The following is a 23,229-nucleotide window of genomic DNA, read 5'->3' as shown; positions in this document are numbered from 1 at the left end:
ATATATCTCAAGCAATAACAATCTGAAGTTTGCTAACATTAGCTAACGTAACGCAATCATAAACTACTTGTCAAAGTAGTTTATGATTTTGCCAAACTCTTGAGTGTTTTGAAATTAACTTTTCATTTGGAAGAATGTGTTATTTCTTCTTTTAAAAAAAACACACACTTTCCAAAGCAAAAATCTAAAAAGGTATATCTCTTTGTACCCTCTATTTAATCATTTAACTATAACATTATCTTTGAAAGTGTTTAGTTATATTGTTATCTATTCTGATAGTCTTCTGCTACATTTTGTCAGTTCTGGGCCTCCATATTTATGAACACTGTTGTTGATGAAAACAAACATAAGTCTTAAAGTTGTTCTCCTTTGACGTAACTGTCAACCAATCCACCGATATACAGTACAAATACAGCATACAATTCAATTTTTACAACTTACCATAGTAACATACAGCCATACATCACGAGTCTCTAATCTTCTGTATTTGACTAATGTGTTATCCCCATTTACGGTGTATTTACGGTGTGAAGTGAGACTTAACTGACAGTTGGGATTCTGTAGCTTGTGCTTCACAGATAAGGGACAGCTTTGAGTTGTATCTGAAACAAGAAAAACGAGCTTAAGAATTTGAGAATGTGTTCAAGGACTGATGAACCATGTCCTCTTTCAAAAACTAACAAAGGAAATAAAATGCTTTGATATACTTCAAATTACAATCTTTCACAGTGGACCTTCAAAGTTTTTAGTGAGGTGATATTTGACTTGTTTTATGGTGAACGTACAAAAAAAAAGGCATGGAAGAAGGCATTATTGCAGTTTTTTATATATTTAAAGACTTAAACATATGTACATGATCAGTCATTAAGTAAAAATGTTTTTTTAAACCTTACCTCACAGATAATAAAAGGCATCCACATGACAGACAGAGAAACAAAGGGGGGGATTACAAATTGTCACACGGTTGTCCTGCCTTGCACACTCTTTTTTTTCTAATGTCTTTGGCAAGAGTGGCTTTCTTTCTGTGCAGCAGGTAGCCACGGTAACAATACAAAATATTGCACACACTTTTCTTTAACGAGAAAAAAAGGTTAAAACGTTGTGGTTCACTTGGCTTTAGACAGTTTCTATAGACGTCCATTGGCCTAAAATAGAGCGCATGATTCTTTCAAATGTCCAGGGGAAGATAAAAGATAAACTCCGATGCATCTGCTGTAACAGGGGGGAGGGGGCACGATTGAAAAGAATAGAAAAAGGGGAAATGTAAAAATACTGTGCATCAGCTGAAGGATGTTTGTAGGGTTACAGCAGTGGCTTTCCATTAAAAACTCTCTCGAAGCACTTTCTCTTACAAACACTGTACATAAATGGAAGCCCTGCTGTTAAAAAGAGAGCAAATTGTAGACTTGGGTCAAATGCCAATACTGAAGTCCCCCATATGTTTGTAAGTATCCCTCGGGTGTAGCTTAAGACAGGAGAACATTTAAGATAGCATCCTGTTGTCAGTCACAGTCTTGGATACATGCTTTCTGTGCTTTACCCCCTTTTACATAGGATTAAAAAAACTATGCAAAATGACCCAAAACTCGCAATAAATCAATAGAATTACTGTTCGCAAGTCAACAGTATTTTCTGGAGTCTCCATAGGAAACAAGAGCAATGGGCCAACGGATAACAGGGAGTGAACATCACATTTTCCAGCTCATGACATATAGCGGGATGAAAAAACGCCAATGGATGATGGCTTCAGGTTGCAGGAAGTATCCTTCCTCTTGAGTGACATGCAGTTAATCCGTCATTAGTGGTGTAGAAGGAAGGAGTCTGGCGTGAAACATCTGGATCAGAGTATGGTGGTCGAGCTGTGCGGGTTGGCGCTGGTTGGCGTGCCACTGATGGCGTTGAAGATGCCCATAGAGTCAGAAAGAGCGTTCCTCGTGCCATCTTCCACTGGGTTTATCTAGAAATTAGATTAGGAATTAGGAAGATCTGGAAGAGTATTGATTTTTATCTTGTTAAAAGCTGAAGCACACTCATGCATGTTAGTTTAAATTTTAGGGATTGTAGGAAAATGATTTGAGGGGGCGGGGCTATGTTTTATTTATTTTTGCTGAATACAGGGTAGTTTAAATATTTGGGGAGAGTATGTGGAAGGGAAATTTTCATCATCCCAGATGTATAATGTACATAATTCTTTCCTTGTGAATTATTATTTAAAAAAAAAAAATATATATATATATAAAATAGTTACACAAAAAATATGGTGTTTGCAGAGGAAAACACCCTGTCTCCGTATTTGTGCACTATTCTCCTCATTAAAATGGACTTTTTGGTATTATGAGTCTGCCCTTGGTTTAATTATGACGGTCAGACATCTTATCTTATACATCAGGCTTCAACAGCAGCTGATTTACACAACAATATATTACATTTTTTGGAATGCACAGTGGGGGGAAAATATCAAAGAAGCCACAAAGCTGCCCTCCGTGTTCAGTAACTCATTTGGTGGCTGTTAGTAGCTTCAAGCAACTTTTTATACAAAAATAGAGTGTTGGAACATTCAACAATTTTGTTATGTTTGCCGTAAATTTCTGACATTGAGATATTGTTTAAAAAAATAAAATAATAATCTGGGTCAAAAGAGAAGCCCAAAAATAATAACACGCTGGCTGTGTAAAATAAAAAAATCAGCCCCACTCCACATCCTAACAATTTTCATACAGTCCCTTAATATCCCATCTATGGAGTACAACAGTAACAAAAGCAGCATTACCATCCAATCTGCTCGGGCCAGCACAAAGAAAGCAGGAGATAGGAGACATGGTTAGTTAGAAGACATCTCTTAGATGTTACAGTACATGCTGTTAAGTATGAAGAGACACAACTTGAAACAGTGAAAAATGCTGCAGCTTTTGATATATCCACATGCCATATAGAAATATTTGAATGAAGTGTCACAACATTCAATGTGTACATTTCTTCATGTTAACAATCAAAGCTCCAAAGTGTTTTTCTGCTCTATTTATATATTAACCTTTTAACATAAAAAGACCATAATGCAACATGAGATCACAAGTAGCTAAAACAAGTAACATAAAAATACAAATAAAACAATATAACTTCAACAAAACAGTAAATACAGTAGTAAGATTGTTATAATCAGCAGATTTCATTAGACAGGAAACTTGTTTGTGTTCGGAGGTCATTTTGATTAGCCACTCGCACCTGGCATAATTCTATAAATTCATTGCAGACCTGGTTTGAGGACTTTTTTATTGAGTGCATTACCCGGGTCCTTAATGGGTGGACAATAAAATGTGTGTCAGAAATCAGGAAACTGTAGCTGAAACTTGTTGAAAATAATCTAAATGCAGTAACTGATGATGATGGTCTCAATGATGCTCCGTCTTTGCAGGTTCCTACCTGCTCGTGCATGATGTTGGACAGCTCCCTGGCCAGGTCCCTGTAGTTGGCCTTCATCTCATCGTGATACTCCTGCTGGTCCTCTTTGATCAGCCGCTCGTTCACTCCCAGCGCCTGACCGCAGGCGTCCACGAACTGCCTGAGGAGACAGGCAGCAGCATTTTAGTGGTGCCACTGAAAAAACTCAGCAGCAAGCAGAGAACAGGAAGTGAAAAGTTATGTAGATGAGCCATATTCCCATAGTCATCAGACTGTTAGACATGTTCAAAACACACATGACATTTTGGCAGCTGGATATTGATCTGGTTATTATGCAGAGAAGAACAGGAGACGAAAAATGGAGGCGGACAAAGTTGTCAGATTCCTTTGAAGTGGTGAGGAGCCTGTAAATGTCCTCAAATTACTAAATACAACAAACAGGAAAGCAATATTTCCATCATATTTTCTACATTTTTTTTTTTTTTTAATAGCATACAACCATAGATTGTATAAAATAAGTGGACATCGTGACACTCATTCTGCAATACAGTTTAAAGTATGAAATTCACCAAAGGTACTGTATGTTTTGTTTATAATAGGATCTCTAAATCTATTTTTGGTGAATTGAATCAAATGTGCTCGCCAGTTGCACTTGAACACAGCGAGGCTCCTCTATAAAAAAGGGAGAATACAGGAAGAGAAGTTGGAAGTTTTGCATATGCAAAGGTTTCTTTCACTGATAAGTACCTGAACACCTCTTTGAGCTGTTTGACCTTGTTGTCAGGATATTTCTTGGCACTGCTGTCGTCGAGGAAGGCTCTGGCGTAAGCGAGTGGACCGGCATTGACCTGGAAAAAAAGATCACTATCTTAAATGACACAATAAATGAGAAGAAAAAAAAGAATCTATAGCAGCAGTAGCTTGTGGTTTCATACCTGAACACTGATGCTGCCTTGCAGTTTGAGCTGCAGGCGGATCATGTCCACCTCGGAGGCCGAGCACAGTAGCCGCAGCTCGGCCACCTTGGCGCTCATCTCGTCTATGGCCACCTCGATGGGGCTCAGGTCGGTCTGGTGCTGGTACATGACCGCTATGCGCTTCTTCACGTAAGGGAAACAGTGGGTGGCTGGATGGGAACGGGTAATGGGATGGGGAGGACACATATTATGCTTTTAAATGTCATGTAAAAGAGTACAGACAGCAGCAACACACAGGTGATACTGAGACTTGTAAACACCTCTTGTATACATGCTGTTGTGTGTCTAGTTGTGTCTCCGTGGTTAAAAAAGTCATAACCAGGATATTAACCACCTTGCTTGTACTGTCACAACTCTATCAAAGCTATCAGTCAGCGTGATTATTAACAAGGCAAGATAACACGTGACCTTTGAGATTAAGTGGACGGTACAGTAATAAACCAACCTCACCTGGCTTTATCTGATTACTTCTCAGGTCACTGACAAGACACCTGAGAACAATAATAGGATGTTCTTGCTCTTTGCTTCCTGACATTGCTACGGTGATAAGGCTGGCTGGAAGGACTTGTTTTGGTTTGTTTATTATGCATTGAATCCACATTTTGACATACTGGTGAGGACGGTCCGCCGTTTGCACTGCTCCTCCACCCCTCCCTGCTTCTTGCCCGACACGGTGAACGGCGTCTCGAACACGAAGCGCCGGATGTTGTGACTTTTCTCAAAGTCGGTCTTCCTGTCCTCAAGCTCCTTGTCGTCCAGGTGCGGCGTGACGTGGGTCACCTGGATGTAGGCGTACTTGGAGTCGAGGTCCTTCGGGTTCACCTGGGTGGGGTTCACAAATAGGTTTTTATTTGGACTCAAACATAGATAGCCATAAAATACCACTGGTCTTGGGAAAAATGATTGACATTTTAGTAAACGCGCATCCAAAAAAGATGCAATGTGATAATTGCTTACATTTAGAACTGCTGGTACACATTTTGAACCTTTGGACGAAGGAAGACTAGCTGTTTCCCTCTGTTTCCAGTCTTTGTGCTAAGCTAAGCTAACATCACCTGGCACCAGCTTCAGATATAACATATTCAAGAGTGATATCGATCCTTAAAACAACAAGTGAATCCTCTCACATTACATACACAGCCATTTGATCCATCAACAATAAAAAAAAAAAAAAATCTATAAGAACCTTTAACGGGACATATCAGGCTCAGCTAAGCTAAAATAAGCTAACATCTCCTGGCACCAGCTTCATAGTTAACTTATAGAAGAGTGGTATTAATTCTTGTTACTACAAGTGGGCCCTGTCACATTACATACACAGCCCATTTATACATCATCCATACAAAATTATTGATTATAGCAGCTTTAAAGGGGACATATTCATAATCATTTTCAGGTCATACGTGTATTTTGTTTACATGCTTTGATGTTCAATGACAAATTATTCTTCTCATACTGTGTCTGAATTAACCTGCATTCACCCTTTTCTGAAACGCTTCGTTTTAGCGCCTGTCTCTTTAAGGCCCCCTCCCGAAAAAAGCCTAGGGAAGGGAGTATGAAAGGAAGTATGCCACAAATGAAAAAGGAAATAAAAGCTTTTAATTAATGACTTGTTGTATGAAGAAGTGTCCTAACCAAGACTTTTCTGAACGCCACCTGCACTTCAAACCTACAAAAACATGTTCTCCCAAGAGCAGTGCACGACCGTCGGGGTCTACCATTTACCGTCACATTCATATTAACTCACACACTAATGTGATCCCACCTTGCCAGAGTCCTGGATGATCTTGACGTTCTCCTGACCAAACTTGTCGGAGTAGAGCTTCAGGAGCCTCTGGGAAATCTCAGACAGCGGAGTGAACTTTGGCTCCTTGTATATATATTCCTTTCCATCTTCATCCTCAAAGAAGCCCTGTGGAGGAGAAAAAGGAAGTCAAGTGCCGGGTCAAGAACTTTGTCACCTGTAAGCTAGGATAAGTCCAACCTTGAAAAAGACAGTGTACACCCGCCACCAGTCACTTGTTTTTTTTGCCATTTTCCAATGATTTTCTTTCATGTGAATATGAAAAGGGACATGGGTAATTATTTTTCATGATTTGACAACTCTTCTGACTCAGACAAACAAAAAAGTACCCAAGAAAAAATGTTGTTGAAGAAAACCCATATAAGGCATGTATGGCACACCACATTTAAGTGAGATACTATGTACAAAAGCTATTTAAAGGAGTACAGATGCCCTGAGAGGCAAGTGAAAAAAAAAATATTCAGTTGATTCATTTTCTAAGTTTGATCTTAATTGTTTTCTGCCTGGGTTTATAGCTTACGAGCAGGTGAAATAAAGTTTCGCCTGGATAAACTTTTAATTCCCAGAAAAAAAAGTACTCTGTGACACAGGTGGAGATGAAAAGCTTTGCCAGGATTACAGGTGTGTAAAAAATTTTTTGCAGTAAGATTTTGTTTGTTCATTTGTTGTTGTATTACTCATTTTGGCCACAAGGGGCTTACGTGCACCACTTCCAAATAGAACTAAAAAAATATTTTTTTCTTTAAGGTAAGTTTTAATTAACAAAACTCTATAGCAGACAATGTATGTACATTGTGTTTAAAATGCATGGAGAAACTATAACATGAATGATTTTAGGCCCACTTAGAACATGGGGTAGTGGTGCACTTAAGCCTCTTGTGGCCAAAACAAGTATTACAACAACAAACATAAATAACCTGGCAAACCTTTTTTTCCACCTGTTTTCCACCTGTGAAGGAACTTAAATTAAGATTATCCTGGCAAACCTTCTTTCATCTGTTATTAAGTCATAATAACAGAAGAGAAAACTATTTATATCAGATTTAGTTTCTCGCTTGCTTCTCAGGGATTCCGTAAAATACCACCAATCAAACAAAAAAACACAAACATTCAATGATTAAGGTGGAAACAAATCCATCATCACATGCTTAGTTAAAAAAAAACTCCCAACAATGAAGAAAAGATAGGAGTATGAAAACATCAGACATGCAAACTACCGCAGGTCACCCTACAAACAATATTTTATTCAAGCAGTACTCAGTTGTGTATCAATGGAAAAGAACACAGAAGTGCGTGTGGAGCAGGCCATAATCACTTACTAGTGTGCAAGCTTATTTTATACAACAGTAACACTAAAAAATACAGCTGACTCAGATAACACGTTTTATTGTCCACATCTGCATTTAACTACTATTTTCCAACTTTTGGGAGCTGAGTTATTCTCTGCTATTGTTCAGCAATCACAACCCACTATAGAGCTAATTGTAGGCTATATTTTGCCACCAATTGAACTGAAAAAACATCAGCTCTCAAAGAATATAATGATGCAAGGGAATGGTAGAGCACACCAGGCCAACACACACAGCTAAACCGTTTACACACTTACCGCAGCCTTGGATGTGAAGGAGAGAAGAAGAAAAAATTCTATTAAAAGGATAACAATTAAAGGTTCATATGTGTGTGTGTGTGTGTGTGTGTGTGTGTGTGTGTGTGTGTGTGTGTGTGTGTGTGTGTGTGTGTGTGTGTGTGTGTTTGTGTTCCCATGAAGGCACTGGGTGCATTCATGCAAAAGGCAAGAGATAACATAACCATCACGCAGATATTAAAGAGTCTGGATTGAGTTAGCATTTATGCTAGCCATTACTGAATTAAATAGTTTTTTATCTTTGTTTTTTTTAATCTTTTTGAAACTCTGCCCCTTACCTGTCCAAAGAAGGCAACTCTGAAGTATGTGCCCAGCAGCCTTTTGCCAGTGTGCATCACCTCCATCACTTTAGTATAGGCACGATGGAGGGTATCATACAGGTGAGTCAGTTTCTGTAAAGAAAATGAAAAAAAACAAGCAAGATTTTGATTAGCTTTTTAATCATTTATATAGGTCAACACTATGAGACGTTGGAGTTAACCAAAACTAAAGTTGGTGGCTGGACGGCTAAACAATGAGCTGAAACTCAGTGTAAAGCTCTGTGAAACTGAAAAGGAGCTGCACATTCAGCAGGCAATTCTTTGTTGGTTCATCACTTTACATTATCATTTGATACATTTAATAAAAATTTTAATTATGCTGCTTTAAAGCAGATTTTTTTAGCTTTTGCTGAACAGCGGCCAGAAGTATAATTTTCTTAATATACCAACATTCTCAAGTCAGACTAAGCTCAAATGTTGTGTAACAAAGAAATATCAGTTATTCAGCAATATCTATCTAATGGCTAGCTAATTATCTAACATTTGCCACCGTAATTTACTGGTCAAACCAGACCAAAGTAAAGCTGTAGCAGCAAAATTTGGAAGTCTATTAGAGCGAACAAGGTTGCATTTGTGAAATGAAGATTGTATACCTCTTCTTTTGTAAGTAACATAGTCTCACTTTAAACCTTTTCATAATTAATAACAACTTCTACACAGACAATTAATTAAGTTAAACTCAAATTTCTTGTTCTTAAAAGCACTGAAAACAAGGTATATAATATGCACTTATGCATAAGGATATGTTATATATATATTTTTAAACCTAAGATGTACACCACGTTCCCTGGCAGGTGCAAGTAATGATAACACTGCGCCTGTCCTATCTATTATTTTACCTCAAAGTCCCTGCGCTGTTCGTAGATGGGGATGATGAGCCTGTAGACGTCAGCGATGAGCTCATAACGCTCCGCCTTCCAGAGTCCATCAGCACACTCCTCCAACAGCTCCATCAGCACCTCCTGGACACACAGATAAATACATGTCAACTTCATTAAACTCACTGCAGTCTCGGCTCACAATATTTAATTGCGGAAAAAAGGGACATTTCTTTAAGTTATTTGTTTAGGAGGCTCCAAACTGAGCACATTGTTCCTGTAAAGACAGCAGACGTGGGTGGAAATGGATCCATCATCTCCTTTCATTTTTATTGGGGGATGAGTCCAGCTCGTAAAGAGGAACAGGTTTTCAGAGCGGATGGATGGTGAAAGTGTTATCATTGCCTACAGATCTGTTGACCGACTCGTAAAAGCCCACACATTCTCCATCACTTTCAATTTCATCCAGGTTATCAGTTCACTGTGAGATCTGGTCTCAGGACACTGTGTCAAACAAGCCACTGCTTCTGCCGGAGTGCCCTTGAGCAAGAAATCCCTGAACGCCTTTAGGAGTGCTGACTCTGAGCCCTGGTCGGATTTCCTTCTGCCAGCTCAGTGGTTTTCTACATGTGATTAGCAACACATGAACCAAGCCCTGGGTCAAAGTCTACATTATCACTTAGTCTACCAACTAAACAGAGCAATAGATACCCTGAACAGAGATAAGAGCTCTTCTAGACATTAATCATTATGTGGCACGTGATGCCAATGAGTGACTTAAAAAAAACATCTTAAACGCTTGGTTATCACAGTGGGACTTGCAGATATTCGGCGCACAGTGTACAAAGTGTATGGCATGTAGAAGATTTCCCACAGTACCTCGTTGAAGTGGACATCCTGCATCCCGACGTCCTCCATCATGGCCGCCTCCTCGTCGATGTTCGGGGTGGTGACGCGGAAAGCCGAGCAGCCCTGCCTGAACATACCTAACATGCAGATACAGAAACCGACGTGAGGGGAATATTTTTCATTTAGAGTCAACAAAGGAAAAAAAAAATGAAAATATGGTATGTCACGAAAAAACAACCAACAAATTGAGAAATGTTGTCGTAAAACAACATATGCGGGGATATTAATCACACAAATAAGATAAGTATAAGTCATATGCAGGTAAATGCAAGGTAACAAAAGAAAATAAAAAAATAATTGTCATGTTCCACTGAAAAATTACCACTCCCACCAGCATATGACAGAGATGTATCATTTCTTGCATTAAATAAATAAATAAATAAAGATATTGTCATATGATATCAAGGCTTCACACGCTGTGCTTGCCATGCAGGGCTAATTATAGTAGCTATACATACTATAGCTATACTAATTTCATGTGCCATGTGTATATATAATAAATGTTTTCATGTACATATATGTATATCGTTATTTGTATTTTATATTTGCACCCTTTCCTACATGATGCACAACTATTTTCCCTGTGAATAAAATAAAGTTCCATCTCATCTTATCTTATCTCAGTCAAAGTAAGAACTGGCATATGATCCCATCTGTATATGCCTACTGTAGCAGTGACATATGGCAATCAATATTCTGGAGATAAGCTGTATATGGCAATGAAACATAAGTGGCATACTGTTTATGGGTGCCACAAGCATCAAGTATTTTACCTAGAACAAGAGTGGCGTACCATCAGACACTTTTCGATTTCAACATCACTCTAATTGTCGTGCTGAAAGGGAACATCAGAGTAAGTGTATGCTATATTTGGAATATTTTTACCACTTTAACTTGCCGTCAGGCAGCACTAACAAACCAATACAAGCAGAGTTAGACCAGCAACCCCCATGTTCTACAAGGTAAAATGACTGTTTTTGTCAAAGGAGTGTTGTGGCTTTGAAGAATTTATTTTTTAAAGTGTCTAATATACGTTTTGCTGCTGCCCGCGTCCAAAGCAGTACATTACTTTGCTCCTGTGCTGGTACATGAGGTGTGTCGACTGCCATCTACTGTTGGTAATGCACTGACTATAGATAAGTACCTATACAAACCCCACTTCAAAACATCCAATCAATCCCTTTAAACTCTTAAAAATGAGGGGGGACCTCTGTGGACCAAAAAGGGGGTGATGCAGTGTTTGGAATTTCCTCTGCTCTTAGAAAGTTCTATAAAGGAAAGGAGGCCTGAGGGGGAGTTCAACCCACTCTGAACAACACTCTGACCTAACAATGAACTGTTGACTTTCACAAGCTCCTGTCACATTTTAACGACGGAGCCCCCTCCAAAGTCTGAACACAGTGGGCAGGTTTACTATGTACAGAACTATGAGACCGGATCTTATCAAGGGAATGCCGTGTTGGGAATAAACAGATGACCCTTGGACGAACGCTCAGGTGGAGGATCAAGGTGTTTGTTCCAGCGTTTTATATGTGTGTGTAGAACGTGACACACATCTCCACATATACATAAGAACCAAGCAGTGTGAAAAGTAAATAAATGAGCGGGCACATTTTTTAGCCACTCTTCACCTGCAAATAAAACATCTTATTTATTTTTCTAATTGTTGGGGCTGATTTACTGTTGAATAGTCCCATTACAAAAGAGAAGAAATCTGCATCGTTAAGTTAGATAGGGGTAAGACATTAAGCAGTTTTATTACCGCACATTATCTCTCCTCGGTACACAAATCAATTTTTTTATTGAGTTTGTCTAACAATTATTTTTCGCAATAATTTCCTTTCTACTGCATTAACCTTTACAAGTGACTCACTATATGGCCTCAGTAAATTGGGATCGTAAAAGTGTTGGAATGGAGTTCAAATTGTCAGCGGTTATTTACTGTAATATGAAGCACACGGCTACCAGGAGACATACGCTTCTGCTGCATATCCTCGACTCACCTTTCCTCCACAGGTACTCAGCTACCAGGGCAGCGACGTGCACGTAACACATGGCCGCCTGCAGGTGTAGTACACAAACAGAATCAGAGCTTAGCACTAAAGTGAAGTGTAAAAGCAAGTTTGAGGCAATAAACTGAAACTGTTAACTGAAACCATTATAATTATTTAAAAATACCTCAGAGAGATCTCCGTTCTTGTTGTGGATGCGGGCCATGCTGTCCAACCAGGTCTTGCGGAGCTCGGGCGTGCTGGTGTACGACTTTGCCAAGCTGTACTGGAGGTCCACCAGCATCTCCGGGTCGTTCTCGTGCTCCTTCATCTGCTCCGTGGCCATCAGCACTGTCCTGATGCGCTTTGTCAGGTCCTTCACATCTGACGGAAAAGCCGTGTGCTACAACAGTACAATAACATTCGTTCTCTATTAAGGTATTAATAGCAAAAAAACAACATTATTTATAGTAAAATGGTAAATGGACTTTACTTGTATAGTGCTTTTCTAGTTTTCTGACCACTGAAAGCGCTTTAACAATACATGTCATCATTCACCCATTCACACTCATTCACACATTGATAGCAGGGGCTACCATGCAAGGTGCCACCTGCCCATCAGGAATATCTAATCATTCATAGGATAATTTGTGTTTGTTGTTGTAATACTAATTTTGGCAACAAGAGGCTGAAGTGCACCACTACCATATGTTCTAAATAGAACAATAATTCATATTTTCGTCCAGGTGAGTTTTCCATATTGGGGTTATCTGTGTATGGAGGCAAAGAGGCAAGACTCAATAAATAATTCTTCTGATCCATTTTCTAATGTATTTTTCTCAACCAAAAAAACCTTTTTGCCAGGATAATTTTCTTTTTTTGTGAGATAGGTGGGGAAATGGGTTTTTTGTAAGATACAATTTTTCTCGGAAGGATCATTTGTGTCCTGACAAAAAAGGAAAAAAAAACATTTTTAATAAATACAGGAGAGAGAAAAGTTAGATCTTTGCAAATAGATTTCTCGAACAATTTTTTTACTTGCATCTCAGGGCTGCCACATAGGTGTATTGAGTTGATGCAATAAAAAAATGTCAACTTTAAACAAGGTACGTCAACGGCTTGATCAAGTTTGTGTCATCGCACTGTGAGACGGTGTGTCCCCCCCCTCACCTTGATGCTCTTGTCACTGTTGGCGCAGTTGTTAATGATGGAGAGCGACTGTTGGAAACGGGTGCCTCCGATGCCGATGACATCAGCAATCAGCTGACTGACAGCAATGACCACCTGGGCAAAACAGAGAGGAGGAGCAAATGAAAATCAAACTGATGCATGACCTGCAAGGACACGTTTTTTCTCCTTCACACTTGGACACACGTACCTGCAGGTGTGTTCGGACAAACGACTTGCGTCCGGTGTAGTCGAAGTTGCTCTTCATGAGGAAGTAGAGGAGATGGGCGGCGTCGCTGCGGATGGAGCTCAGCTTGGAGTTGCAGCACTTGAGGATTTCATAGCACAGAGAGGCACACATGTCGGCCCGGCCGTCAAAGAAGGTGCAGGGGAACTAGAGGACGCGTGGGAGGGGGGGGGCACAGGAAGTAATGCAGGTTTTAGGAAATATGATATGTAATACAAAATGTTCTTATTTCCGTAGCCATCCATGAATTTAAATCCCCTTCCTTATAAGTGTGTTTTAAAGTCACCTTGTAGATGAAGGCCCTCAGCGAGGTGAAGACCTGTTTGAGGGCCGCCTCCGATTGAGGGATCTGCAGGAAGCACAGATGCACCTGGAACACTTTCTTCATCAGGGGGTTGTGACCGAGATCCGAGTTCAGCTGCGTCTGAGGACACAGCAGAGTGTTAAGGACCAACCAGGACCTGAATGCCACGTATCGTGTTGCGGTCCGCATCGACAGTTCAATACCTTGAATCCCATGATGAAGATGCTGAGCGTGTCCAGCACAGTCAGACAGACCTCCGTGGACACGTTGGCCTCCAGCAGGCACTGGCTGCTCACGTCTGCCTCCGTGTGAGAGTACACTGCGCGAGAAAACACAAAATCCCGGGCACCGTTAAAAGAAATATGGCTTTATTACAGCAATAAATACCTAGCACATAATCTGCTTGATTTGGTTGCTAATCAGCATCAATGGCTAAATTAATATTTGCCAGGTACTTATATTTCTAATATTCTCTCTCACTAATATAAACTCTCACTAGGCAAGTGAGATCTGTTGGTCTAATTGTAAAAAACTCAGGGATTCCATAGGTATATTCCTTGTACTTTTATGAGCAAGCTACTCACAAAATCACATTTTATTAACCATGTACCTAAATTAATCCAATATTTAAGCAGGATTTGCATTTGAAGCTCACCAAGTCTAAAAAAAAGTTGTATACCTTCTTATAGCCCAGGTGGAAAATAATAGAAAAAATTGAACGGGATGTTTTACAGTTGGGGAAAATAAAAGTCACAATTGCACAAATTTATAATGAAGGAAATTGGTGTATATTATGGGAGGAGGTCCAGTTAAAAATAAAGTTGGAAAAATACAACAATACACAAGTGGATAATTAATTAAAAGGAAAATATATATATATAAACATACATTCAAAGATAAGAAGAAATGAAAAAGAAATACAAAGATCAAAAGTTATAAGGATTGCCTATTTTCTATTAGTTCCGACAGATTTATAGAAATCTATCACCGCTGTAAAAATGCTTTATTCGTTTACATGCCCTCTATTTCACACAATAAAAAACATCAGAGGACAGGAAGGCTTACTGTTGTTGAAGGTGTGAGCGTTCTCTACAGTTCCCAGCTGCTGGAGGCGGGCATGCAAGATCCCCGCCCTGTTACGAGACACAGGCAGAGTCAGAGACTTCCTGTCCGGAGCCACAGGCCCCGTCCCCTCCTGGCTCCTGTTGGCAGAAGAGACATGCCAGTTACGGTCACAAGAAAGCAAAGTTAATAGATAGATAAAGAGGCACAAAGCGATCGGATGAACACAAATGGAATGAGGGAATATCTCAGCATTAAACAGGCAATAGAAAGAAACAGCAGATAAATGAATGGCTAGAATGTAATGTGGTTGTAAAACTGTAAATAACAATGGCAGCATCATGCATTTAATGAGGCAAAGTGAGACAAAAAGACAGCAATGTCTTACCCATGCAGGAGGGGCCCGGGCCCACGACATGAACCACAAAACAACTTGCCAGCAGTGTTACAGAAGAGGGAACAAACCAAAGGCAAAAAGGGGTTAAAAGGTTCAGCAAGGACCGGCGTTTGTAAGTCTGTGCTTGAGCGCGAGTCATATTATTGCATAGATGATGAACAAAATGAGTTAAAGTTCAAGAATCAATTCATGAAGTTCTGTTTGAAATGAGATACGGGACATTGTTTATGTCCTTGAACACTCTACCTGACAATGAATCTCTTCCCCATGTATCTGAACTGATGAAGGCAGACTCTGCAGAGCAAACACAGAAAGTGGATTCCAAAGATTTACATCTAACTATCTAATCAAGTGATTGTACATTATCGTAAAGAGATTGTCTTCCCATGTACTTACTCTATCAACGTGAAGAAGTCCATTAGTTCTAAGGGAGCTGCTTTGTTCCAGTATGAAAAAAGGGCCTCTGAGGTGATGAGACGGTAAGAAAAGATTAAAATTGACCAGGTTGCTCATGTACATTTGTGTGTCAGAATCCAGTTAAATGAGTCCTACCTTCTGACATGCTCTTTAGTATGTGCAGAAAGCACATGAGCACGTTTTTGATCTCGTCCCGGTCCAATTTGTCGCAGCGCAGCACGGCGCTTCCCAGAGCCGACGCGCACTGGTACTGATGGAGGAGGAGTAAAAGTGTAGCGAGACAGAAATGAAAGGGTTTTAATTATTGGGCAAAGAGTTCAGAAAAATCGAAGCTTAAAAAAGATAAAGAACATCACTCAACCAACCCAAACTTCAGAGGTGAGAAATGTCAAGTGTTTTCCTCGGAGGGAGACGAAGTACATAAGAGCATAAAAATAAAATGCACATTTGCTGCAGCAGCTGAGTGCTTTGAGATAACAGCATCAAATGCAGGTTTTGAGAAAAACACATTAACAGCGACATTACAGCATCTGAGCAAAGAATTGCAATCCGCATTGGTAAAAGCACGCTCACTCCCTGATGTGGGACACTCAGAGCAGAAGAAGGAATTTGGACGTATTGTACAGATATCTGCATGTTTTGGTCTCCAAGCTGGAAATCATCCACGCAAAAAGAACCAAAAGCATCAGATCTGGTTTGCTGTACAATTGTGACCAAAAGTCTCGAGTGGAGAGGTCACAAGGGTCAAACGGAATACTTGTATAGGTATGTTTTCTTCCTGACTCCCATCAGCCCTCTGGCCTGCGGCGTGTTTGTCATTATCACTGTCACTGTCCTGCGGCAGGTCAGGCCGGGGCGCAGAGAGGAGGGAGAAGTCCATGGTGACCCGCTTGGTCGCGCGGTTCAGGGGTGGGACTCGGTCGCCGGGGTCCAAGGGGAGAGGGGGCACGTTGACCGAGTGCCTCCTGGGAAATCTCACCCTTTGGTGGGGTTGGTAAGTTACAGAACAAAGGGAAGGGGTGTGGGAGCTCTGGAGGGAGGTGGGGTGGGAGGAGAGCGTGGATGTCCAAAAGGGAAGATAGGTCAAATTTACGGGAGAGCTCTACAAATGATCAACCGTAACCATTGTGTTTTGTTGGCATCGGCTTTACTTTCAAACACGTTTATTATATTTGGTCTCACAGAACCAGCAGCTTTTAACCACAAATCAAATATTGCAAACAAAATGGTCATCACGCCTCATCAAAGTCCCTACCTTCTCAAGGGAGTTGGTCTTGTCACTGCTCTTGTCCTGCAGGCTGTTTCCAGAGTCGGTGGAGACCAGAGAGCCTCTGGAGTCAGCGTGATTCACTGAGCTGACGTTGGGAGTGGAGCTGTGAGGGGAGGCTGCAGGGACAGAGTACCAAAAAAGAATTTGTTGCATGTCAAACGGTATTTCATCGACAGTCTACAAGTTAATATACAGAAGAGCACATACATTTACTGCCAAGTTAAAAATGGTAAAAAAACAACTATTTTGTTTACGGTCCAAGAAGGAAAATAAGGCCAGATAAAGTAAAGTGATGACTGATTTTCAGCTTTCAAATTCATCCAGAAATTCATAACCCATGTAAAGTCATGAGGCAATGGGCCCCTACCTCTGCTACATCAAGAATAAGAGCCACAGATTTAAAGACACATCATTTTAGTTGTTTTGTGTCTCATTTTGGTCGTTTTTCATCTCTCTATAGTCATTTTACACCTCATTGCGGTCACAATGTATCTCTTTGTAGTCATTTTGCATCTCTTTTTGATCATTTTGCATCTCTTTGCAGTTGTTTCGCTTCCCCTTTTGATCGTATTACTTTGTTATCGTTTTGTAGCTCTTTGTTGTTGTTTTTTACCTTTCATTTTAGTAGTTTTGCATCTTTTTTGGTAGTTTTGCATGTCTTAAAGACTTACCAACATGTGTTAGCGGGTTAGGAATGTTTGCTCATTATGAAGATTTAAAAGCGAATTCCAGCATCATCAGCTCTGACTTTGCGCCACTCAATGGTAAGACAGTGGGGTGAGCATTTACCTGTTCCAGAGATGACTCCAAACACATCTTTGTGGAGAGCATTTTCTATGCAGCTGCCAGGTTTCTGAGGGGTCACCATGGAGTTGGGCATCAGAGAGTCCTCCCTTGCATTCTGGGACAGAAAGCAGCAAAGTGAGCTGCTTTAGCTCTGCAACTGGACTCACAGCAAAAGCATACTCTCAGCTGAACACTAGTCAACAATAATATTGCCTTAAAATATTCAAGAGTGACATGTTAAGCCGACATTAACCCAGTAGTTAATGTTTTGATGAGACAGAACGTCTGGCTGAGAACAGATACAAGCTGTTGTTCACTTTCCCACCACTAGGTGCCAGGCTTACATTGTGGTTGCTGAGGGGGGCAGAGTCCTTCATGTCAAGTCTGTAAACATTCTCCTGGAGCAGACCAAACAGAGGGAGGTAGAGGGTGGCGAGTCTGGCCTGCTGGCTCTGGAATGACACAGTAGGTGCTCATGAGTCATAATGTCAAAAAAGTGTGACCCAAAATGTCATTTGCCAAAATAGAATAACCTCTTAGTATTCAGAGTACAGTAAAAGTGGCTGAGAGCTGTGGAACTCACTTTTGCAGCGTAGCGGTCGTCAAACGTGTGTTTGATCATCAGACCCTTGAGCACTTGGATGGCGATCTGCCTTATCTCTCGAAACTCCTGGAGGGCACCGCCCACCTCCCTCAGCAGCAGCCCCACCAGGAAGTGGTTTCGACAGAAGTCATCAGTCAGAGAATAGTCCAGCTGAAGATCTGAAGCATGCATCAGTCAACAGAAATAACATTTAAATTCAGAGGGAAAGGATGCAGAGAACAAACCGTGTATAAACTGCACTCCTCTTAGATAAAAGTGACGTTAAGTGTGTGTCATTTACCTTGGAACCTTTGAATTCTGCCTTTTCCAAAGGGCATGGGCAGATTAAGAGGGACGTAGTGCTCGTGGTGGCAAACAACTCGCAGGAACTCAAACTTGAATTCATATAAAGTCTGTAAGAAACGCAGGAGAAAACACATTTTAGCTAAGCTTGCATGTCTTTAAATTAGCCTCTTACTTAATGTTTAATGACTGGAATAAGAACATTATGGATGGTAGCAGGAGAGCATTTTAACCTTGGGGTCTCCAGGCATAAAGCAGTTCATGTAGTTGTTGATCTGCTTGAATACGAAGCCTCTGTCCATGAAGGTGAAGCAGCGCTGAGTGAAAAGTAGAGGGAAATATTTGAAATCAGATTTATTTGGGTTTCTGTATGCTGTGCGATTGATTTACACACATCTCTACAGACCCTAACCCAAAGGGAACTTTTTCAAATCATCAACGTTTCAAAGGACAATACGGCATTGCAGGCATTGGGAGGAGTGCCAACCTTGATGAAAACTGCAAGGCTGTGATTGGCATTGCGAGCCGCATCCAGGTTGTCCTTGTATTTCTGGGTGATGTGTGGCATCAGCATATTCACCAGAGTCTCCGATGCATGGTAGAAGGATGCAGAGAACCGCTGGTTCCTGGAGAGCTGGGCAAGGGAAGCAAAAAGAAAAGAGGTAGAGGATTTAAGGATTTGGAAGAAAGGAGGTAAAGAAAGGAAGAGAAGACTAAAAGAAGACCTACCTTGACCTTCCCGCTCTCTATGAGATAATGGGCCATTGATTTCACCAGAGCTTCAAAGAAGTACCATGAATACTGCAACACAAACACAGAGTCACTGCAAGAAAAAAGCTTAAATCTAAATGTAATTTACATCAGACATTTCAGTTACCAGCTTCGAATGTTATCAGCCGATTGAACGTGCGTTATCAGCGATTATCAGCCTCTCTAACTTTACTTATGTACGTAAATACCACATGTACCCCAAACCATGATCTTTCCCTAAAACTAACTAAGTACTTTTGTTTCATTTCACATTGTTCACTCAGTTTTTAGCTAGTAGTTAGTAGTTATTAAGCCATAGAAATGTATAATTAGAATAAAAGTTGAATGCACAATTTGAAGTAACTACAAAATTAAACCAAGTCAGCATCAGTCAACTATAAAATCTTTACCAGAATGCCAAACTAGGTACCTGCTAACTATGTCTGTTTCCATGCTGCTTTGTTCCCCAGCTTAATGACCTCTTACTATGACACATATACGACACCTTTCAATTGGTTTTATGTTCCCAGCAATTTATGTTTATCACCCACCTACAGCTTATAGCCTACTGATGTTATACTCCTTGAAGCCCACATTCTCAAATTTACATTGTTATTTCCACACTGGCTGAAAGGTTTTTTACCATTCAAACTGGATTTGAAACATCCATCTCCCTTCGTTCGTTTGCAATTTGAACTGCAAGGATAGCCCTTACCAATCTGAAAAAATATTAGTTTATATAAACAGCATGGGACCTTGGGAAAAGAGAGATGACCCTGCCTGCGGCTAGTCGCCTTTTGCGCAAGCTAAACTGATCTGAGGGTGTAAAATAAATGTTTAAAAAAGAGGCATTACAACCGTTGGTGCTGTAAAAGTTATTACCTTCAGCAGCTTGTTGCTAGTTAGGAAGTCTGTGGAAGGCTTGAGTATGGCTGTCATGGCTTTAGCCAGCTCCTCGTGAACTGTTTTAACATCGGTGGAGGAATAAGGCTCCGGCTTAAACACGAACTGAGAGCACAAAAAATCAGATTGTATTAATTTACTTTCTACAGAAATACAGGAACATACAAAAATATATCGTCTGCGTATCGTCGTAAATAAAGTCAGAAAAGAACGCACCTTGATATAAGATCGCAAGTAATGTTCAAGCCCTTCTTCGTGGCACTGTGCCACAACATGAACCATCACCCTGAAGAGAAGTAGATAATGATATAGAAAAATAAAAGAATATAAAGGAGGAAGTGAGGCTCGCTGGAAGGAACAAGCCAAAGATAGGGATTACATTTATTCATTCTGAGGCACTAACACCTAATTTACACACTGCCTACACAGCTTCAAAGACTAGTCACACGTACAACTGAGATATAAGAAACATACATGGAGTGGGCACGCCATAGGTGAGCGTCTAATGAGAAAAAGGACTCAGGCTATTACAGAAAAATAGGGGAATTCGCTTTGGAAAGATGAAAGTGCTGTTATTATTTCATGAAGTTTGGTATAAGTATATATTTCTGCTGCTGGAAACCTGCATATCTCACATGTGTGTGTGTAAGTGTGTGTGTGCATGTGGCTTGCCTGGTCACGTTGACAGCCACATCCTCATGCGTGGCTCTGGTGAGGACGCAGAACAGCTGGTTGAGGATGGTGGGCAGAAAGTTGACCATCACATGACCCTCCATCGCATGTAGACTCTAAGAGGAAATAAGAATATATATATATATATATTGAACCATTCTAGCTTGTCATATTCCCTTAAATGCCAGATTACAAGATTGTGTTTGATGAGGCATGTATAGAAGGGTGTGTTCCTGTGTTTTCTTTTGGCGCATCAGAAATACCTTCAGGTATTTAACCAGCTCCCCCTCTGAAGCTTGTTCTGACATCTCCATGATTTGACAGTGGTGGAAGAAGTTGTGCAAGTGCTGATCCTAAAGGAAACATATTATTTGAGTACATATTTTATCTGCATTTACAATTAGCAGGTGATATTAATGGACATAATGTGTGTATACCTGAGTGTAAACTGTGGAGACAAGATGAGTTGAGACTTTGAACAGAGGTTTTCCTCCGTCGACCCATTTGATCTCCGAGCCAGAGTGCTGCAATGACAAGCGGGTAATAATAATTACTACACTGCACACTGAATACAATCTGCACTGTGTTGATTTATGCTCATAGGCATTGACAATATGATATAATTGACAAAGACAGTTTTTTTGTGTACATAGGATGACAAGCTGTTTTGCCATATGGCGGCAGGGGAATATAAGCCTTTTTAAAAAAAATAAAACTAGAGTCCTTCTGAAAGATATGGAAGGTTTTCTGTGTTTATTTTTTAACAGATGTCCTACCAAACTACTTAGTATATAGGCTTGATGTTGTCAAATCCCATTTTGAGAAAAGTGTTACTTACATGGGCAGGTCAATTTGAAATCAGCACTTTTGTGAATGCATATTAAGAAACAACACTTGGGTGTCTCGATGGAGAGATGACATTGATTGTTAGTTTTAATTGATTACATTTGAATGCTGATCAGATTTCACAGGCATTTCATGTGAAAGCCTGTTAGACCCCTGCAAGGTCCCAATACAATCAAAGCTAATAAGATCTTTATCCATTAACCACAAGCTGCATCAGATTCTATGCTTATGTGAGAAATTTCATCCTAAAACCAATTTGGAAAATTGTTTTAATGCAATACAGGAAAATACTTTGACCTACAAAGTGCCTTAAATATGCATTTTTGCATATTTAAACCTAAAGCTCTTACATCCTTTGCTCAAACAATCAGTGACTTGCCATAAATAACAAGAAGGCGGGAAATCATAGAATCCTACAGGGACCTTCACAGCCCTATGATGACCTTAAGTGCATACGAATTCCACACATAACTCTTTAACAAATAATGTTGAAAATGATCATTCATTTTACCTTGTTGATTCCATCCTGGGCGCCGAGGTACCCGGCGGGCAGATTGGCGGCCACTGGCAGCAGCTGTTCATTCATGATGACTCTGCCATCCCTTAGCAGAGGCAGCCATGCTGAACCCACTGGGTGCAAAGGAGGTACAGCCACATGTTTGCAAAGTAGTGGTAGTAGTGGGGTGACTGCAGCATATATTCAAATATGTCCACCCACTGGGGAGACTCATAAAAAGTACTATCGCACTGTGTAAATTATGCCAGTATCAAACAGTTTTTTCCCAAATTACGTGATAAATGTGACTGAAAGCTGGAGCGTACCTGGAGATTCCACCAGATCTTTCTTCTTGCTGTTGCTGTCACAGCTAACGTGAAAGAAGGTGAAGAGAAGGTGATGCTTCTCATGCAGCTGAGTAGGCAGCTCTATCTTTATCTGAAGACGAGAAAAACACAGATTCCTGGGGGTTTATTCCCTAACACAAAGGGAGCTTTGTTCAGGAAAATGCCTGCAGAGTATTTTCACTGAGGATTCAGTGTAGAATAAAAATTTGCGCAAACAATATGAGTGGAGGTGAGAGGTACCTCCTTACTTCTAAACACGCTGCTTTCAAAAAATATAGAACATTTTGACTTTAAGCATATCCCATAAAGCATATTTGACTGTCTCCTTTGATGGTTGTAGCCATTAATAAGCCTATTACAGAATGCATTTTATTATTATTCAAACTGATTATGAGTACGAGAGAGGAGACATACCTCATCATAGAACTCAGGGTTCTGCTGATGGTGCAGGACCGTTGCATATGCCTGCTTAGTGAATAGAGGAGCTCCTGGATGACCGTAGATGCACTGCAGTAGATACAAAAAATAGAAGATAAACAAACATGATGTAGAGAGAGACTGAAAGGTCCAAAATCAAGCCTCACTAATCCAAAGTAAAGACTAACAGGTCCAAAGTCAAGACAGAATCAAGACCAATGAGTCCAAGGTCAAGTCCCAAGTCAAAACTAACAAGTTTAAAATCAAGTCCCAAGCCAAGACTCAGTCCAAAGTCAAGTTCCAAGTCAAGACTGAGTCTTAAGTCAAGTCCCAAGTCAAGTCCCCAAGTCATCAAACAAAAATCGGACTTGAGTCCATGTCACTTGATTTGAGTCCCCA

The 23,229-nt window shown here is 40.4% G+C and overlaps 1 protein-coding gene across 2 annotated transcripts in view; it reads right to left on the bottom strand.

The window, feature by feature from the left end:
* Positions 1–821: 821 nt before the first annotated feature.
* The window catches only part of dock9b (dedicator of cytokinesis 9b), a 40,054-nt gene continuing 17,646 nt past the window's right edge, over positions 822–23,229 (bottom strand). Inside the window, exons 18-52 of one of the 2 annotated variants that reach the window (XM_054623959.1) lie at positions 22,828–22,920; positions 22,393–22,504; positions 22,082–22,200; positions 21,162–21,248; positions 20,988–21,077; positions 20,725–20,840; positions 20,269–20,338; positions 20,032–20,157; positions 19,129–19,200; positions 18,887–19,033; positions 18,633–18,716; positions 18,398–18,509; positions 18,097–18,275; positions 17,858–17,965; positions 17,517–17,628; positions 16,713–16,843; positions 15,593–15,707; positions 15,437–15,503; positions 15,287–15,334; positions 14,647–14,783; positions 13,785–13,900; positions 13,564–13,701; positions 13,242–13,424; positions 13,034–13,147; positions 12,051–12,266; positions 11,876–11,933; positions 9,843–9,949; positions 8,985–9,107; positions 8,104–8,217; positions 6,142–6,288; positions 4,988–5,198; positions 4,335–4,525; positions 4,147–4,247; positions 3,421–3,559; positions 822–1,957 (exon numbers count right to left, since the gene is read on the bottom strand). In XM_054623959.1, the coding sequence (XP_054479934.1) occupies positions 1,841–1,957; positions 3,421–3,559; positions 4,147–4,247; positions 4,335–4,525; positions 4,988–5,198; positions 6,142–6,288; positions 8,104–8,217; positions 8,985–9,107; positions 9,843–9,949; positions 11,876–11,933; positions 12,051–12,266; positions 13,034–13,147; positions 13,242–13,424; positions 13,564–13,701; positions 13,785–13,900; positions 14,647–14,783; positions 15,287–15,334; positions 15,437–15,503; positions 15,593–15,707; positions 16,713–16,843; positions 17,517–17,628; positions 17,858–17,965; positions 18,097–18,275; positions 18,398–18,509; positions 18,633–18,716; positions 18,887–19,033; positions 19,129–19,200; positions 20,032–20,157; positions 20,269–20,338; positions 20,725–20,840; positions 20,988–21,077; positions 21,162–21,248; positions 22,082–22,200; positions 22,393–22,504; positions 22,828–22,920 (4,200 nt within the window). In that variant the 3' untranslated portion in view covers positions 822–1,840. The remainder of the gene's footprint in view (positions 1,958–3,420; positions 3,560–4,146; positions 4,248–4,334; positions 4,526–4,987; positions 5,199–6,141; positions 6,289–8,103; positions 8,218–8,984; positions 9,108–9,842; positions 9,950–11,875; positions 11,934–12,050; positions 12,267–13,033; positions 13,148–13,241; positions 13,425–13,563; positions 13,702–13,784; positions 13,901–14,646; positions 14,784–15,286; positions 15,335–15,436; positions 15,504–15,592; positions 15,708–16,712; positions 16,844–17,516; positions 17,629–17,857; positions 17,966–18,096; positions 18,276–18,397; positions 18,510–18,632; positions 18,717–18,886; positions 19,034–19,128; positions 19,201–20,031; positions 20,158–20,268; positions 20,339–20,724; positions 20,841–20,987; positions 21,078–21,161; positions 21,249–22,081; positions 22,201–22,392; positions 22,505–22,827; positions 22,921–23,229) is intronic. The other variant, XM_054623960.1, reaches the window with a different exon arrangement.

The sequence above is a fragment of the Anoplopoma fimbria genome, chromosome 22 (genome assembly GCF_027596085.1).
Source record: "Anoplopoma fimbria isolate UVic2021 breed Golden Eagle Sablefish chromosome 22, Afim_UVic_2022, whole genome shotgun sequence".
NCBI lineage: Eukaryota > Metazoa > Chordata > Actinopteri > Perciformes > Anoplopomatidae > Anoplopoma > Anoplopoma fimbria.
The sequence above is the reverse complement of the archived record's forward strand: the minus strand, read 5'-3'. Positions and strand labels throughout refer to the sequence as shown.